Raw genomic sequence first — 17,557 nt, 5'->3', positions numbered from 1 at the left:
CTGGGGCCGGGTTTAAACCTATCACTTCCGGTACATGGGGCTGGCGTCCTACTCCTTTGAGCCACAGGTGCCACACAATCTGCATGTTTTTTGTTTTTTTTTTGTAGAGACAGAGTTTCACTTTATTGCCCTCAGTAGAGTGCCGTGGCGTCACATGGCTCACAGCAACCTCCAACTCCTGGGCTTAGGCGATTCTCCTGCCTCAGCCTCCCAAGGAGCTGGGACTACAGGCGCCCGCCACAATGCCCAGCTATATATATATATATTTTTTTTTTTTTTGGCCGGGGCTGGGTTTGAACCTGCCACCTCCTGCATATGGGGCCGGCACCCTACCCACTTGACCACAGACCACAGGTGCCGCCCCCAGCTATTTTTTTGTTGCAGTTTGGCCGGGGCTGGGTTTGAACCCGCCACCCTCGGTATACAGGGCCGGCGCCCTGCTCACTGAGCCACAGGCGCCGCCCGCAATCTGCATGTTTTTAACTGCTGCCAAAATGAGAAGCTGCCTCCCCAACTATTCTTAGATTTAAATAAAAAATGTTTTATTCTGAAATAATTTAATATTTACAATACAGCTGCAAGAATAATATAAAGAACTCTGGTATCCTTCATCAGATTCACCAGCTGATTACAGTTGCTTTATCACTTGGTCTCTCTAGGCTTAGTGTATATGTATAGGTATTTATCCATCTGAGAGTTAGCAGCAGACCTATGTTCCTTTGCCTTTAAATACTTAAACTTCATTTTCCTAAGGACAAAGACATTCTCTTACACAATCACAGCACTATTATCCAATTTGGGATTCTTTTTTTTCTTTGAGACGAATTCTCACTGTATCACTCAGGCTGGAGTGCAGCTCGCTGCAGTCTTGAACTTCCTGGACTCAAGTGCTCCTCCCACCTTGGCCTCAGAAGTACAGGCGTGAGCCACTGCACCTGGCCAGGAATTTTAACATTTATATAATATTGCTTCTTAATATACAACCATTTTCAAATTTTGTCCTCCTCTCCCCCACCCAAAAGAAATAAAAACACATGGCCTTTGAGCTATTTTCCTCTCTGCTTTAGGATCCTGTCCAGGAACACTGTTGTATTCTGTCATTATGGCTCTTTCATCTCTTTTAATCTGGCACAGTTTCTCAGCCTTTGTTTTTCACGACTTTGTCTTTTTTTTTGAGATACTCTTGCTCCGTGGTCCTGGCTAGAGTGCCATGGTGTCATCAGAGTTCACTGAAACCTCAAACTCCTGGGCTCAAGCGATCCTCCCACCTTGGCCTCCCAAAGTGCTAGGATTATAGGCATAAGCCACTGCACCTGGCCAACACTGCCGTTTTTCAAGTGTGCAGGCCTGCTTTGTTCTGTGAGGTGCACCTCAATTTGGGTTTGTCTGATATGTCCTCACGGTTTGATTCAGGTCTTAAGTGTTGAGCAAGAGGACCACTGAAGCGATGCCACATCCCTGCAGGAGGCACATGATGTCTGTTGGTCCCTTTACTAATGATGTTAACCTTGGTCTCCTGCTTACAGTGGTTTCTGCTGGTAGCCATTACTGTAAAATTACCATTTCTCCTTTAGGAACTAATAACCTATGGGTAGATCTCCCGAGACTACGTAAATATCCTGCTTGGCTTCAGACATTTTTACCCGGTGGTTTTAGGATCCATTAATGAATCTTACCTAAGTGGCTACTACTAGGATAATTACTAAATCATGCTTTTATAACTCCATTATTTCTTCAACATTTTAAAAAACTTTCTATTTTGGGCTGGGTGCGGTGGCTCACACCTGTAATCCTAGCACTCTGGGAGGCCCAGGCAGGTGGATTGCCTGAGCTCAAGAGTTTGAGACCAGCCTGAGCAAGAGGGAGACTCCATCTTTACTAAAAAAAGAAAAACTAGGGTGGCTCCTGTGTCTCAGTGAGTAGGGAGCCGGCCTCATATACTGAGGGTGGTGGGTTTGAACCCGGCCCCGGCCAAAATGCAACTAATTAAATAAATAATAAAAATAGAAAAACTAGCCAGGTGTTGTGGCAGGCACCTATAGTCCCAGCTACTTGGGAGGCTAAGACAAGAGAATCGCTTGAGCCCAAGAGTCTGAGCTTGCTGTGAGCTATGATGCCATAGCACTCTACCAGGGGCGACAAAGTGAGACTCAAAAAAAAAAAAGTAGTGACAAATGTAAAAAGATGTCTGGAGATCTCTGTAACAACTGTCATGGAATAAGAAAACATCTGGGATTTCTGTGTGAGACAAAGTCACAGTAATGCTGTGGCTTGCTGATTACATTCCTAACAGAAGCAAATGCTAGATTTCAGTTAGAAGCTAGTGAAAATAAGGATATAATTTTCTCCCCCATGTTTAAGAGCCCCCTGAATTTTACACATGTACCCTTGAGAGTGGACCTCAGGTAAGAATCCCTGAATTAAGTGCTCTCTGTTGAGTGCTTAGGGCCCTATCTGACTCAGAGGGGCCCATAATTGGCAATTCTTTTTTTTGAGACAGAGTCTCACTTTTTTTCACCTTCAGTAGAGTGCCGTGACATAATAGCGCACAGACACATCAAACTCTCTCTCTCTCTTTTTTTTTTTTTTTTGAGGCAGTCTCACTAACTCTTGGGCTTAAGCGATGCTCTTGCCTCAGCCTCCCAAGAAGCTGGGACTACAGGTGCCCACCACAACGCCCGGCTATTTTTGTTGTTGTAGTTGTTGTGGTTGTCATTGTTGCTTTAGCTGGCCTGGGCCAGTACACCTGTCAGCCTTGGTGTACATGGCTGACACCCTACCTACAGAGCTACGGGCGCCGCCGCACATCAAACTCTTAAGCTCAAGTAATTCTCTTGCCTCAGCCTCCTGAGTGAGGCTGGGACTACAGGTGCCTGCCACAATATCTGGCTAGTTTTTCTATTTTCAGTAGAGACAGAGTCTCGCTTTTGCTTATGCTGGTCTTGAACTCCTGGCCTGATCTAGAACTTGTGAGCTTGTTAGCTGAAGGGGTCTGCCCACCTTGGCCTCCCAGAGTTGCTAGGATTACAGGCATGAGCCACCATGTCCAGCCCTGATAATTGGCAGTTCTCAGCAACAGAAAAACTGGCTCCCCTCCTTCCAGGGCAAGGATGGCCAAAGATTTGCATTATGTTCCAGGAAAGGGAAATTCCTTCCCAGAATGAATTAAACCATCCTTGTCATACAGCTAAGAAGAAAATCGTGTTTTAATGTTACAATGCTACTGACTGTTCATTTCCAGCTTCCTAGGCAAGGTGTCCAGTTGCTTTGTGTATTTTGTAACTGATCAGGTAGAACTTCAGCAAACCTGATAATCTTTTGACTAAATGTTGGTTTCCTCCTCATAAAGTGGTAAATGATGGTGGATCTCATAGAGAAGGGCAAATTTAAAAGGCCTGGAAAACTTGGCAATTGGAGTTAATACTTTTTTTTAATAATCTTTGACCTCTTAAGTATCAGAGGAGACCAGTGAGTGAGTTAGGTTTCTGCTTTTGAAAAACCAGTTCAGGGCGGCGCCTGTGGCTCAGTCGGTAGGGCGTGGGCCCCATATACCGAGGGTGGCGGGTTCAAACCCGGCCCCGGCCAAACTGCAACCAAAAAATAGCCGGGCGTTGTGGTGGGCGCCTGTAGTCCCAGCTACTCGGGAGGCTGAGGCAAGAGAATCGCTTAAGCCCAGGAGTTGGAGGTTGCTGTGAGCTGTGTGAGGCCATGGCACTCTACCGAGGGCCATAAAGTGAGACTCTGTCTCTACAAAAAAAAAGAAAAGAAAAGAAAGAAAAACCAGTTCAGTGAGCAGAAGAGCCTTTAGTTTACCGGGATTTCTCAATTTCTCATTTGCAAGAGAGGGAAGGTGTTAATAAATCCAACCCTGGTGAAAACCCTGCGGGGCTGTGACTTTGCCAGTTCCCAGGGCTTCCAACCTATTGAGTAAATGCAATTTTGAAAATTGCAGTTTTCCCAGATGGAGAAATAAAATTTGACTTCAACTGAAAAGATCCCAATGAAACTGCTTTCCCTAGAAATATTCAAGAATGAGAGTCCCTACTGCGTCTGCATGTGTTTCGAAGAATGTGTGTAGGGGCATATGTGTAAGGGTTTTATACCGAGAGGTGGGGGGTAGGAAGGTTTAAGGGTGTGTGCAGAGATGTCTGTGGCTACGTTTGTAGGAGTGTGTGTGTGTATACATGCGTGCATGAGCTTGTGGGTGTCATAGGAATGAGGTTAAGGTTGTCAAAATAGGGAAGAAAACCTGCTCTTCAATTCCTGTTTTTTCTTCTCTATGCAACGTTTAAACAGCAGCTCCAGGGTGTTCCCCTAAGTCTCTTCCGAGTGAATTGTATACCAGGGACATTTGCACTGGCCTTGGCACTTCTGTGTGAGGCCTTATGATGTACAGCATGGAGTCCTCAAGGGTTCCTATGAAGGTTTAGCCAGCTGTGTGTTCTGCTTTTATTTGCTTTTGTGATTTACAGCTGGGATTTGCAATTGCATGTTACCAGAATGTGGTGACAGCTAGCTTCTATGCACCCCACTGGGTCCCCAATTCCAGCGACAAGTCTTCTCAGTTGGTTCATGATAAATCTATAGCAACCTGGAATTAAAGGAAAAGTTGGTCAACAGAGGGATGAGTTAAAAGCAGCTGGAATAATTTTCTTCTAGCTCAGTCGGTTTTGTTTGTTTATATAAGGTCTTGCTCTGTTGCCCGGGCTAGAGTGCAGTAGTAGCATCATAGCTAACTAGAGCCTTAAACTTCTGGGCTCAGCAATCCTCCCACCTCAGCCTCGTGGGTAGACGGAACTATGAGTACATGCCCAACTAATTTTTTTTTTTTTTTTTGAGACAGTTTCTCACTTTGTTGCTCCCAGTAGGCTGTGGCATGACAGCTCCCAGCAACATCAAACTCTTGGGCTCAAGCAATTCTCTTGTATCAGCCTCCCAGGTAGCTGGGACTATAGGCGCCTGCCACAATGCCCAGCTATTTTTAGAGATGAAGTCTTACTGTGTCTCAGGCTAGTCTCAAACTTGTGAGCTCAGGCAATCCACCCGCCTCGGCCTCCCAGGGTGCTAGGATTAGAGGAATGAGCCACCACACCTGGCCTCCCGCTAATTTTTAATTTTTTTTACTTTTTCTAGAGATCTTGCTATGTTGCCCAGGCTAGTCTCAAACTCCTGGCCTCAAGTGATTCTCCCACCAAAGTACTAGGATTCTAAGAAAGAGCCACCATGCTTGGCCTCAAGTTTAAAGAGAAAGATCCAAAAATGATTAATAGAATTAATTGGATCTGAAGAATGAAGGGAAGAGGTATATTCCTGACCTTTAAATTCTGCTATAATCTTGCTTGCTCTGAGTGGGCAAAGCAATATGATGGCTAATGTGAGTTCACTTGTGTCCCTTCAAAAGAGATGTTCAAATCCCTGATACCCGGGAATGTGATCTTACTTGGAAATCAGGTCTTTGCTGATATTATCAAATTAAGATGAGCTCATAATGGATTGGGCTGGGCCTGATCTAATGCCTGGTGTCCGTATAAGAAGGGGGAGCTCTAGACAGACACAGAGGGAGAGCACTGTGTGATGATGGAGGCAGAGATTGGAGGGAGGCAGCCACCAGCCAGGGAACACCGAGGATTCCCAGAAGCCATTAGAAGCTTGGAAGAAGGATCCTCTCCCAGGTTCTAGATCAGGGCCCTGCTGATACCTGGATTTTGGACTTCTTTCAGGCTCTAAAAGTGGGAGAGAATAAGTTTCTGTTGTTTTAAGTCACTAAGCTCTTGGTACTTTGCTATGAAACAGTTCTAGTAAGGTAATGGAGTGGCCAATTGGGGTTGTAACTGAGACAGTGGAGGATGGCTGGGTTCACCTCTGGGGCAGTTTTGGCATGTAGTGGATGTTCTAAGTAGCTGAGCTAGTTGATGAGCAGCATTGCATAATTTACTCATTTATGTGCTTATGATTGCTCCTCCCCTCCCCTCTTTCTAGAATGTTCTTCCCCTCAGAAGGGCAGGGAAGATAGTTCCTGGTCATTGCTGTGACCCCAGCACCTGGAACAGGGCCTGGACATAATAGGTGCTCAATGAACATTTGTAAATGAAGGTATGAATGACTGTCCATGATATTTTGCAGAATTAGGGTCCTGCTTTTCTTAATTCATTCAATAAGTATTTATTATGAGCTACTCTGTGCCAGCACTCTGCTGGGAATTTGAAATTCCTTGACTTTCAATAATGGCAAGTCTTTGGAGGGAAAAAAGGGCACACACATACAGATAAAATGGAAAAGTCAAGGCTTATTTTTACTTGCAAGGGGCATTAGGACCCACAAGCTCTGAATCCTCCTTTTGCAGGTGTATTAGTTTGCGCTAGGGCTGCCGTAACAGGTGACCACAGTCTGGTGGGCTTATACACCAATTTATTTCATCACGGTTCAAGAGGCTGGAGGTCCAAGATCAAGGTGGCTGCCTTCTTTCTTTGGATGGAGATAACCATCTTCTCCCTGTGTCCTCAAATGGTCTTCCCTCTGTGTGTGTCTGTGTCCTAATGTCATTTTATTTTATTTATTTTTGAGACAGAATCTCACTTTGTTGCCCTGGGTAGAGAGCCGTGGCATCGTAGCTCCTCAAACTCTTAGGCTCAAGCAATCCTCTTGCCTCAGTCTCCCAAGTAGTTAGGACTATAGGTGCCCACCACAATGCCTGGCTAGTTTTCTGGGTTTTGTAGAGACAGGGTGTTGCTGTTGCTCAGGCTGGTCTCGAACTCATGAGCTCAAGCAATACACCTGCCTTGGCCTCCCAGAGTACTAGATTATAGGTGTGAGCCACTGCGCCCAGCCCTGATCTCTTTTTCTTTCTTTCTTTTTTTTTCAAGAGACAGAGTTTCACTTTGTTGCCCTCAGTAGAGGGCTATGGCGTCACAGCTCATAGCAACCACCAGCTCTTGGGCTTAGGCGATTCTCTTGCCTCAGCCTCCCAAGTAGCTGGAACTATAGGTACCCACCACAGCGCCTGGCTATTTTTTTATTGTTGCAGTTTGGCCGGGGCCAGGTTTGAACCCACCACCCTAGGTATATGGGGTGGGCGCCCTACTTGCTGAGCCACAGGCACAGCCCCTCTTTTTCTTTTTTTTTTTTTTTTGAGACAGAGTCTCAAGCTGTCACCCTGGGTAGGGTGCTGTGGCATCACAGCTCACAGCAACCTCCAACTCCTGGGCTCAAGAGATTCTCTCACCTCAGCCTCCCAAGTAGCTGGGAGTACAGGCGCCCGCCACAATGCTGATCTCTTTTTCTTATGAGGAGACCAGTCAAGCTGGGTTAAGGCCCACCCTAATGACTTTATTTTATATTAATTACTTCTGTTTGGACTCCGTTTCCAAATATGGTCACTTTCTGAGGTAGGGAGTTAGGACTTTGACATGTGAATCTGAGGGGACACAATTCAGCCCATGACAATGTATGGAAAGGAAGGCCTGGGGCAGGGGCAGGAGAGCCGGTGGCCCGAGCTGGTGAGCAGCAGATGGGGGCCAGCCTGAACCCCCAACTTTTGTTCTGGTTCTTCCCACCGCTACGGGCAGCCTTCCTGTGCGGCACTTAAGCCTCAAGTGTTTTTTGTTTTTTTTTTTGTAGAGACAGAGTCTCACTGTACCGCCCTCGGGTAGAGTGCTGTGGCGTCACACGGCTCACAGCAACCTCTAACTCTTGGGCTTACGCGATTCTCCTGCCTCAGCCTCCCGAGTAGCTGGGACCACAGGCGCGTGCCACAACACCCGGCTATTTTTTTTTGTTGTTGTTGTTGCAGTTTGGCCTGGGCTGGGTTTGAACCCGCCACCCCCGGCATATGGGGCCGGCACCCTACTCATTGAGCCACAGGCGCCGCCCAAGCCTCAAGTGTTTTTAAAATATCTAATGATAAGACACAGCCATGCAGTGCTGGACCTGGAAAGTTTGGAGAACAAGGGCCAGGCTAAACCTTGTTCAGGTGGGAGGGTAGAGACAGCCTCCAGGGCAGGGCCAAGGGCCGGGTGTGTGGGATACACCTGTCTCTGACATGGCCGGTGGCCCTGGGCTCTCGCTGGTTTCCTGGCTTTTTCCTTTGCTCCTTCTAGGCTGTTTTCAACCCAGCAATCAGAGTGAGCCTTAAAAAACCCTGAGTCGGGCGGCATCTGTGGCTCAGTGAGTAGGGCGCCGGCCCCATATGCCGAGGGTGGCGGGTTCAAACCCAGCCCCAGCCAAACTGCAACAAAAAAATAGCCGGGTGTTGTGACGGGCGCCTGTAGTCCCAGCTGCTCGTGAGGCTGAGGCAAGAGAATCGCGTAAGCCCAGGAGTTAGAGGTTGCTGTGAGCCGTGTGACGCCACGGCACTCTACCCGAGGGTGGTACAGTGAGACTCTGTCTCTACAAAAAAAAAAAAAAAACAACTCCGAATCAGTTTGTTTCCCTCCGGTGTCGTGACTTTTCCCCACCCTAGCCGGCTCATCCAGAACTTCTCCATTCATCCTCCAGAAACTTGCCAGGCCTCAGCTTACCTGCAGGGCCACCTCTGCTCCCTGAGAACTGACTCTGCCAGGAGCGGTCTGGAGCAGGTTTCTGGAAAGCTTCTCAAGAGAGCAGAATTGACCCTCCAGTGCAATTTGGTTTATTAGCTTCTTTCCTTCCTCAGCCGGGAGACAGTCTTCTCCTGCAAGCTGAGGTCAGGCCCTGCACCCCAGCCTCACCTGCTACTGGGTGGAAGGGGGACAGGTCTATTGCTCAGCATTCTTATTTTGAGCTCCTGGGGCTAAAGCAATTAATTCCACCACAGCAAGGGGGCTGACACCTACTTGTGCTTCCCAGCACCTGAGTAACCCCAAGGGAAGGGAAGAGGCCAACCTTTTGTCTATGAGCTTGGAACTGCTTCTAGATAAATTCTTCCAGGGCAGGAGAGAGCTACCTGAGAATGTGGGGGTCCTCGGCAGCTGCCTGGTAAGTGTTCCTTCTTCAGGAATTGGGAGTGGCCAGTGAGGTGCTGAGCCTACACGTTAGAGCAGAAACCAAGTGTATCTTTCATTAGAATCCAGAAACTTTGGATCTAAGAAGGGAGAAGGGCCAAATGAGTGAGGCCTGCCCTGTAGGCCAGCCTTCCCAGGTGAGGCCTGGCCATGGTCACTCCCACGCTCCTCAGGCTCCAGCTTGTCTCTTGTCCTAGAATTCAAGTCATTCCACCTTGTGAAGAATTTGCAGAAGGTTGGGAGAGGATGGAACACTCCTTGAAACAAGTTAGGGGTCAAGTTGACCAAGAGATGCTTGATTTTAAAGAGTCTTCAAATGATAGGAGACCTGGTCACATGCTATTCAATCGTAAGGATAAGGAGAAAATCTCATTTTCTTTGGCAACAGAATTGCTGGTTCCCTTCTGCAGCTGAGATCCACTTTTAAGAAACACTTTGAAAAGCTCCCCAGAGCAGGAAGCAAAGCCTCCAAGGCCAGGTCCCCATCCACAGTAGCTGGCTTGCGGCTGTCTGGCTGCTGACTGCAGGGCTTTTGTTTGGTATTCTGCAGGGTTTGTGAGCCTGAGAGAATGAAGGTCACGGAGAAGCTGGCGGGGGCTGGCATGTGTGTGTGGAGGGAGGACCCTGTCCTGAGGACTCTCTGACTTCTCATGGGTGCCCAAGAAGAGGACTAGTTCAGGGATAGAGCATCGTATCTGCCCCATGCCAGGATGGGCAAGTCAGGAGGGTCCTCGACTGGGATAAGAAGTAAGGGAGCAAAAAGCCTCAGCCCCTGTCTTTCTCCTGATTGATGCTCAAGGAAGCGCAGGTACCCGAAGAGGGGGTGGTCCGCTGTCACTACCTGACACCCTGCCTCTGGCAAGGCCTGTTCCCCAAAGGTGAAGGCAGGGGTTCTGCAAAGGGAAGGATGGTGCTAAATGTCAGAGTCAACTCTGGCTTCTATTTCCCCTGGTGTATTCCACTGTTCTAGTTTCAGATTTACTTGGCCTGGGAGGACCTTACTCCAAGAAAGATTGCCCCAGCCAGGTCGTTGTTCTGTGAATTAATCAAATAATAATAGTGCTCCCTCCTGGCAGGAAAGGAAGCCAAGCTGTCTCCTGGAAGAGGGTCTTCACCCTCCTTTCTTTCAAATTCAGTGAAAGCAGTTAGGCAGCAAGGCAGCTCCTCCTCCTCCAGGTAGCTGTAAGGCAGCAGGCTCAGCTCAGATTTCAGGCTGGAGAAATGGTCCTGTGACCCTTTGCCAGCTCCACTGTGGGAGACTGTGACCTTGGCAGTTGGCCTGGACTCCCACTCATCCTACCCAGGAATGGAATGGGTTGATGATGATGCCTTAGACACAAATACAGCACCCTTTCCTGCCTTTTAAAATATAATTTTTTTGGTTTAACTTTTCAAATTGAAATTTAAGGGCAGCGCCTGTGGCTCAAGGAGTAGGGCCCTGGCCCCCTATGCTGGAGGTGGTGGGTTCAAACCCAGCCCCAGCCCAAACTGCAAAAAATAAATAAATAAATAAATTGAAGTTTAAAGCACACAGGAAAACATACAGATATGGTTAAAGAAGAATTTTTTTTTTTTTTTTTTAATTTGGCCGGGGCTGGGTTTGAACCCACCACCTCCGGCATGTGGGACCGGCGCCCTACCCGCTGAGCCACAGGCGCCGCCCTAAAGAAGAATTTTTAAAGGTATAATAATGACTTACAAACATAAAATGAATATGTGTCAGAGGTTTTATTTAATTCATTAAGTAATAAGATGTTATAATCGGTTCAAAGGAGAATCAGAGAGGCTGGCATGGATTTGCATACATGCAACGTTTGTTAATATCCTAGGTAAATAGCCAACTACAATTCCACCAGACGCAATGTGCATTTTTCTGGACAAGAATCATTTACATGAGTATCAGTAAAGGATTTCCAGTTTACAGAGTTGTAAAACAGCTCAAAGACAAGGGAAGGAGCAAAGAATCAAATAGTCCTCAAGAGTGCTCTAGACAACACCCAGTTTTCCCCTGAAGAAACCTAGTGATTTTGCAGGTGCATTTAAAATATTCCACAAATGTCTCCTTCAATTCAAGTGCAAGGCTCAATTTGTCGTTCCACAGCAAGCACCCCTGTAACTGCCATCAAGACAAGCAACTGAACGTCACCAGCAACGTAGAAGCCTTTCTTGGGCATTTCCTCGTCAATCATTATTCTTGCCTTTCTCCCTGAAAGTAGCCACCATCTGGGTTTCCAAACCCAAGTCTAGTTTCATCTCTTTATGAACTTCCTATATACACTGTTATCAAATAGTATATACTTTCCTACATCTGGCTTCTTTCACTAATCGAAACCCTTCTGAGGGGTGGCACCTGTGGTTCAGGGAGTAGGCCACCGGCCCCATATACTGAAGGTGGTGGGTTCAAACCCGGCCCCAGCCAAAAAAACTGCAAAAAAAACAAAACAAAACGAACAAACCCTTCTGAGATGGGCGGTGCCTGTGGCTCAAAGGAGCGGGGCACTGGCTGAATATACCAGAGGTGGCGGGTTCAAACCCAACCAGCCAAAAACTGCAAAAAAAAAAAAAAAAAACCCTCTGAGAGTCAGTCATGTTGTTGCAAATGTAAGTAGGTCATTCCTTTTTTTTGTTTGTTTGAGACAGAGCCTTAGTCCCTCATCCTGGGTAGAGTGCTGTGGCATCATAGCTCACAGCACACTCAAACTCTTAGACTCAAGTGATTCTCTTGCCTCAGATTTTGTATTTTTAGTACAGACAGGGTCTCAATCTTGCTCAGGCTGGTCTCAAACTACTGAGCTCAAGCAATCTACCTGCCTCGGCCTCCCAGAGTGCGAGGGTTACAGGAGTGAGCCACTGAGCCCAGTCAGTTCATTCCTTTTTACTGTTCTACCTGGTGAATAAACCTACAATGTACCCATTCTGCTACTCCTGGGCATTTGGGCAGTTTGCAGTATTAGGGAACAGTGGTACTGCTGTGAACACTCTCTCACGTGTGTTTTGATGCACTGGTCTTTGTGCTGGTCTTTCTGTGGGAGCAGAATTGCTGGGTGGGTCACAGGGTAGAGGTAAGTTCAGTTTTAGTAGACTCTACCAGTTCCCCAAGGTGGTTGAACCAATCAGCCTCCCACCAGGAGAAGGCAGAAGTCTTCTCCATGCTCTATCCTGCCATCCCTCCCCGTTACTGTCAGGGCTTCTTCCAGCTTCTGGCTCCAGAATTATTTCCAGAACACCCCTAAGGAAAATTTCTTCCTGGGAAGTTCAGGTTCTCATCTGCAGTTGTTTTAAATACAGACAAGTTTCAGCAGCTGGAAGGGTTCTTTGAAAACATAAGCCCCTAGTGGTGCCTATAGCTCAGCGACAGCCACATATACTGAGGCTGGCAGGTTCAAAACTAGACCGGGCCAGCTAAACAACAATGACAACTGCAACAAAAAAATAGCCAGGCGTTGTGGCAGGCGCCTGTAGTCCCAGCTACTTGGGAGGCTGAGACAAGACAATCACTTAACCCCAAGAGTTTGAGGTTGCTGTGAGCTGTGATGCCATGGCACTCTACCGAGGGTGACATAATAAGACAATGAGACTGTCTCAAAAAAAAAGAAAGAAAAGAAAAGAAAGAAAACATGAGCTCCTGTCCCTTCTCTGCTTGGAGTTCTCCAGGGCTTCTCATCCTTTTTATGATGAACTCCCAGCCTGTACTCAGTCTCCTGAACCCCTTCTGGCTCTGGCTCCTGCTGCCCTTAGGCCTTGTGCTACCCACATGTCCTTTGACCTTCTTTGGATTCTGTAAACCCACAAACTCATTCCCCGCTGTTTGCAACTTGGCATCTACTGTTCCCTCTGCTGGGAATGCCCCTCCCCAGGTCCTTGCACAGGACTCCTCCACATCCCATTTTGGCTCAAATGTCACCTCTTAGAGATGTTTAAGATAAAACCACGCCCTTCCTTCCTCTCCCGCAGGGCCATCTGTCTTGCCTGCGTTCAGCCGGTGGTGTTCCCATGGATCCTCCCTTTCGGGTCAAACAGGGACAGGCCAAGCCCTGGCCCTGAAGTTTCGACAGGTAAATCAATCATGCTTTTCTGATTTGCATCAAGCTTTGGGCATTTCCCCACTGAGCAGACTGATAACCAACTTGCTGTGTGATATTGGGCAATTTCAGAAGCAAGAACTCCTTTGACTGCCTTCACCAAAGTGTGAATTCCAGTCTCTCATTCTCCCAAGAAGGAAATGGGGTTCCTGCAGTCTAGCTTCCAGGGGGTCACATCACTGCCTGGTGCCAGAATCGGGGTGGGCTCTGGCATCGTCTGAACTCAGAGTTAATTTATTTCGATAATAAAACCCAGCACACACAGTGTGTGCCAGGCCTGTCTTGGGGGATCTGTGTCTATCAGCTCATCCTTACAAGAGCATGACTTTTAGATTAGGAGGTCCTGGGGAATGAATGACTTGTCTAAAGTCCTATAGCAATGAGTGGCTGAGCCAGGATTTCAGAGCCTTTGCACTCAGCTCTGTGGCAAACAGAAGGCAGGATAGGAGCGACACATGGTTGTTGAACGCATGTCCTGGGCTGAGCCCTGCGCTGAGGATTTTACATCTATCACCTCATTTCAACTTCCCGACACCAATGAGAGGGGCTATTGTTGTGCTGTAAGGCTCAGGAGTCCCCAGTGCCGCCCTCACTTTTGATGCAAATTGCAAATGAAGGGGCTCCAAGACCACCTTCACTCTGCTACCAATTTCAAGTTCAAGGTTCCCCCGAGACCACCCTCAGGTTTGATAATTCACTGGAAGGACTAATAGAACTGAGGAAAGCTGTTATACTCACAGTTATCGTTTACTGCAGTGAAACAGGTTAAAATCAGCCAAAGGCAGAAGTACAGAAGGCTGGGTCCAGCTCCTGGGTATCCTTTCTTTTTTTTTGGAGACAGAGCCTCAAGCTGTTGCCCTAGGTAAAGAGCTGTGGCATCACAGCTCACAGCAACCTCCAACTACTGGGCTCAAATGAGTCTCCTGCCTCCACCTCCCAAGTAGCTGGGACTACAGGCACCTGCCACAATGCCCAGCTTTTTTTGTTGTTGTTGCAGTTGTTTAGCTGGCCCGGGTCAGGTTCAAACCTGCCACCCTCAGTGTATGTGGCTGGAGCTGTAACCACTGTGCTATGGGTGCTGAGCTGAGTTCAAATGTTTTAAGAGATGGGGTCTTGCTCTGTTGCCCATGCTCAGAGCATTATGGCTTCTAACTGCAGGGCTCCAGTGATCCTCCTCCCTCAGCCTCCCAAGGAGCTGAGTTTATTTAATTTAAGATCCCTATCACCTCTATACCATTAGGGAGGTCTGGGCAGGACTGTGTCTGGGAAATAGGTTATATTTGTTATATTTGGAAATAGGTTATAAGCTCAGAGCATTATGGCTTCTAACTGCAGGGCTCCAGTGATCCTCCTCTCTCAGCCTCCCAAGCAGCTTAGAGTTTATTTAATTTAAGATCTCTATCACCTCTACACCATTAGGGAGGCCTGGGCAGGACTGTGTCTGGGAAATAGGTCATATCCAACAAGATTCCACTTCCCATGGCCAAACTATTTCACTTGTTGTTCCTGTGTGATTACAGAAAACTCCAGTGTGCTTGGGATGAAAATGTGGCCTTAATACACATTTGTCCAGTATCTGTGAATGCCCGGCACAGGGCAAGGTGTTGAGAGTGCCATGGAATGAGTCAGATATAACTTAGGCCTTTTCATGGAGCTGAGAGTTTGCACTGGAGGGAGAAGGGAAACAGACCTGCATTCGTGGCTTTCATCAATCCTTATCTCAGGACCACTAGGCTCCAGCCACAGCTCTTTACTGAGTAGCTCCTGGGTACCACATACAGGCCCATGGGAAGGAAAAGTGTCAGCAAGACAGATACAGCCTCGGCCCCATGTAAGCTTCTCTTCATTTGAGTGGGAGGCAAACGTATCTTCACCTATCTTCACTGAAGTGGGAGAAATACATAGAAATCTCATGAACAACTAGATAACGTAATTTCTAACAGTGATATGAGCCAGGAAGAAAAGAGACACGGGGCCAGGGTAGAGAATAGGCGAGGGTGGTCAGGCAGGGCCTCCTGGAGGAGGTGACATTTAACCTGAGCCCTGCAGATGAAGAGGAGCCAGCCATGTGAGGAGTGGGGAATGGTGTTTCAGGCAGAGGGAATAGCATGTGTAGATGTCTTGAGGTAGAGGAAAGACCAGCTTGGCTCAGAGCAGTGAGGACTGTGGAAGTTTTTGGATTTCATTCCATCATCACCACCATCATCATGGGGATGGGGTAGGCAGAGGAAAAGGTGGGGTGTCACTGGGACACTGCACACTGTCTCTCACCTCTGGTGTGTGAATAGTCTGTATCCTCTATCTCAAGTCTTCAGCTGAGCCACAGGGCTCCAAAATAAAGTCAGTTGTTCCCTACTCTACTTTTGTGAGTCAGGTGACCTGTAAACAAGTTCCCACCTGGGGCCTGTTTGTAACCTTTAAGGTGCACGTTTCTGCACCATGCAAATTCAGACACAAGCCCCTGTTTTCTTTCTTTTTTTTTTTTTTTTTGTAGAGACAGAGTCTCACTTTATGGCCCTCGGTAGGGTGCCGTGGCCTCACACAGCTCACAGCAACCTCCAACTCCTGGACTTAAGCGATTCTCTTGCCTCAGCCTCCTGAGTAGCTGGGACTACAGGCGCCCACCACAACGCCCGGCTATTTTTTGGTTGCAGTTCAGCCGGGGCCGGGTTTGAACCCGCCACCCTCGGTATATGGGGCCGGCGCCTTACCGACTGAGCCACAGGCGCCGCCCACAAGCCCCTGTTTTCATCAACTGTCCCAGACAATGGGAGGCTGTGTTCTTAGTGATGCCCGACATGCCTCTCATACCCACAGAGGAACATAACATTGGGTTCAATATTGATTCAGGGATCTTTACTCAATTTCTCTGGTACTCTAATTTTTCTGGCTATGTGAAGAGCTGGAAAATGATGATGGGGAGTTTAGGCCCCCAATCCTGCTTCTCTGTGACTGTGGTAAGTCATTTCATCCCTGAGTGACAGTAATTATCATCATGTTAAGAGCAATCACCTTAGAAAAGAAAAAAGAGGCTCGGCGCCTGTGGCTCAAGCGGCTAAGGCGCCAGCCACATACACCTGAGCTGGCGGGTTTGAATCCAGCCCGGGCCCACCAAACAACAATGACGGCTGCAACCAAAAAATAGCCAGGCTTTGTGGCAGGTGCCTGTAGTCCCAGCTACTTGGGAGGCAGAGGAGAATCGCTTAAGCCCAGGAGTTTGAGGTTGCTGTGAGCTGTGACGCCACGGCACTCTACCCAGGGTGACAGCTTGAGGTTCTATCTCAAAAAAAAAAAAAAGGAAGAAAAGAAAAAAAGAGCAATTACCTTTAGGCTTGTGCTCTGTGATGAACTCCCATAAAGTCATTCAAGTCTCACATCCACCCTATGAAGTCCCATCATTGCCATCATCACCACCATCATCACCATCACCACCATCATTATCTCTATCACCATCATCACTATCAACACCACCATCATCATCTCTACCACAATCATCACCACTATCACCACCACCATCATCACCATCACCATTATATCATCACCACCATCATCACCACTATCATTATCTCTACCATCACCACCACCACCACCACCACCATCACCACAATCACCATCATCATCTCTACCACAATCATCACCACTATCACCACCACCATCATCACCATCACCATTATATCATCACCACCATCATCACCATTATCATCACCATCACATCATCACCACCATCATCACCACTATCATTATCTCTACTACCACCACCACCATCATCATTTCTACCACAATATCACCACCATCATCATCTCTCTCACCATTACCACCATCATCATCATTGTTGTCATCTCTACCACTATCATCACCACCACCATCATCTCTACCACCATCTACCATCATCACCATCACCACCATCATCTCAACCACTATCTACCATCATCACCATCGCCACCATCATCTCTACCACCATCTACCACCATCACTGTCATCACCACAACCATCATCTCTACCATCATCTACCACCATCACTATCATCACCACCACCATCATCTCTACCACCATCTACCATCATCACCATCACCACCATCATCTCAACCACTATCTACCATCATCACCATCGCCACCATCATCTCTACCACCATCTACCACCATCACTGTCATCACCACCACCATCATTTCTACCATCATCTACCACCATCACTATCATCACCACCACCATCATCTCTACCACCATCTACCATCATCACCATCACCACCATCATCTCAACCACTATCTACCATCATCACCATCGCCACCATCATCTCTACCACCATCTACCACCATCACTGTCATCACCACCACCATCATCTCTACCATCATCTACCACCATCATCTCTACCACCATCTACCATCATCACCATCACCACCATCATCTCAACCACTATCTACCATCATCACCATCGCCACCATCATCTCTACCACCATCTACCGCCATCACTGTCATCACCATCACCATCATCTCTACC

General features: G+C 47.6%; 1 protein-coding gene across 1 annotated transcript in view; it reads left to right on the top strand.

Annotated features, from left to right (window-relative positions):
- The first annotated feature begins 8,926 nt into the window (after positions 1–8,926).
- C22H1orf127 (chromosome 22 C1orf127 homolog) overlaps positions 8,927–17,557 on the top strand; it is a 29,681-nt gene continuing 21,050 nt past the window's right edge. Inside the window, exons 1-3 of the mRNA XM_053575522.1 lie at positions 8,927–8,952; positions 12,933–13,033; positions 15,989–16,014. Coding sequence (XP_053431497.1) covers positions 8,927–8,952; positions 12,933–13,033; positions 15,989–16,014 — 153 coding nt within the window. The remainder of the gene's footprint in view (positions 8,953–12,932; positions 13,034–15,988; positions 16,015–17,557) is intronic.

The sequence above is a fragment of the Nycticebus coucang genome, chromosome 22 (genome assembly GCF_027406575.1).
Source record: "Nycticebus coucang isolate mNycCou1 chromosome 22, mNycCou1.pri, whole genome shotgun sequence".
Classification (NCBI taxonomy): Eukaryota; Metazoa; Chordata; class Mammalia; order Primates; family Lorisidae; genus Nycticebus; species Nycticebus coucang.
The sequence above is the reverse complement of the archived record's forward strand: the minus strand, read 5'-3'. Positions and strand labels throughout refer to the sequence as shown.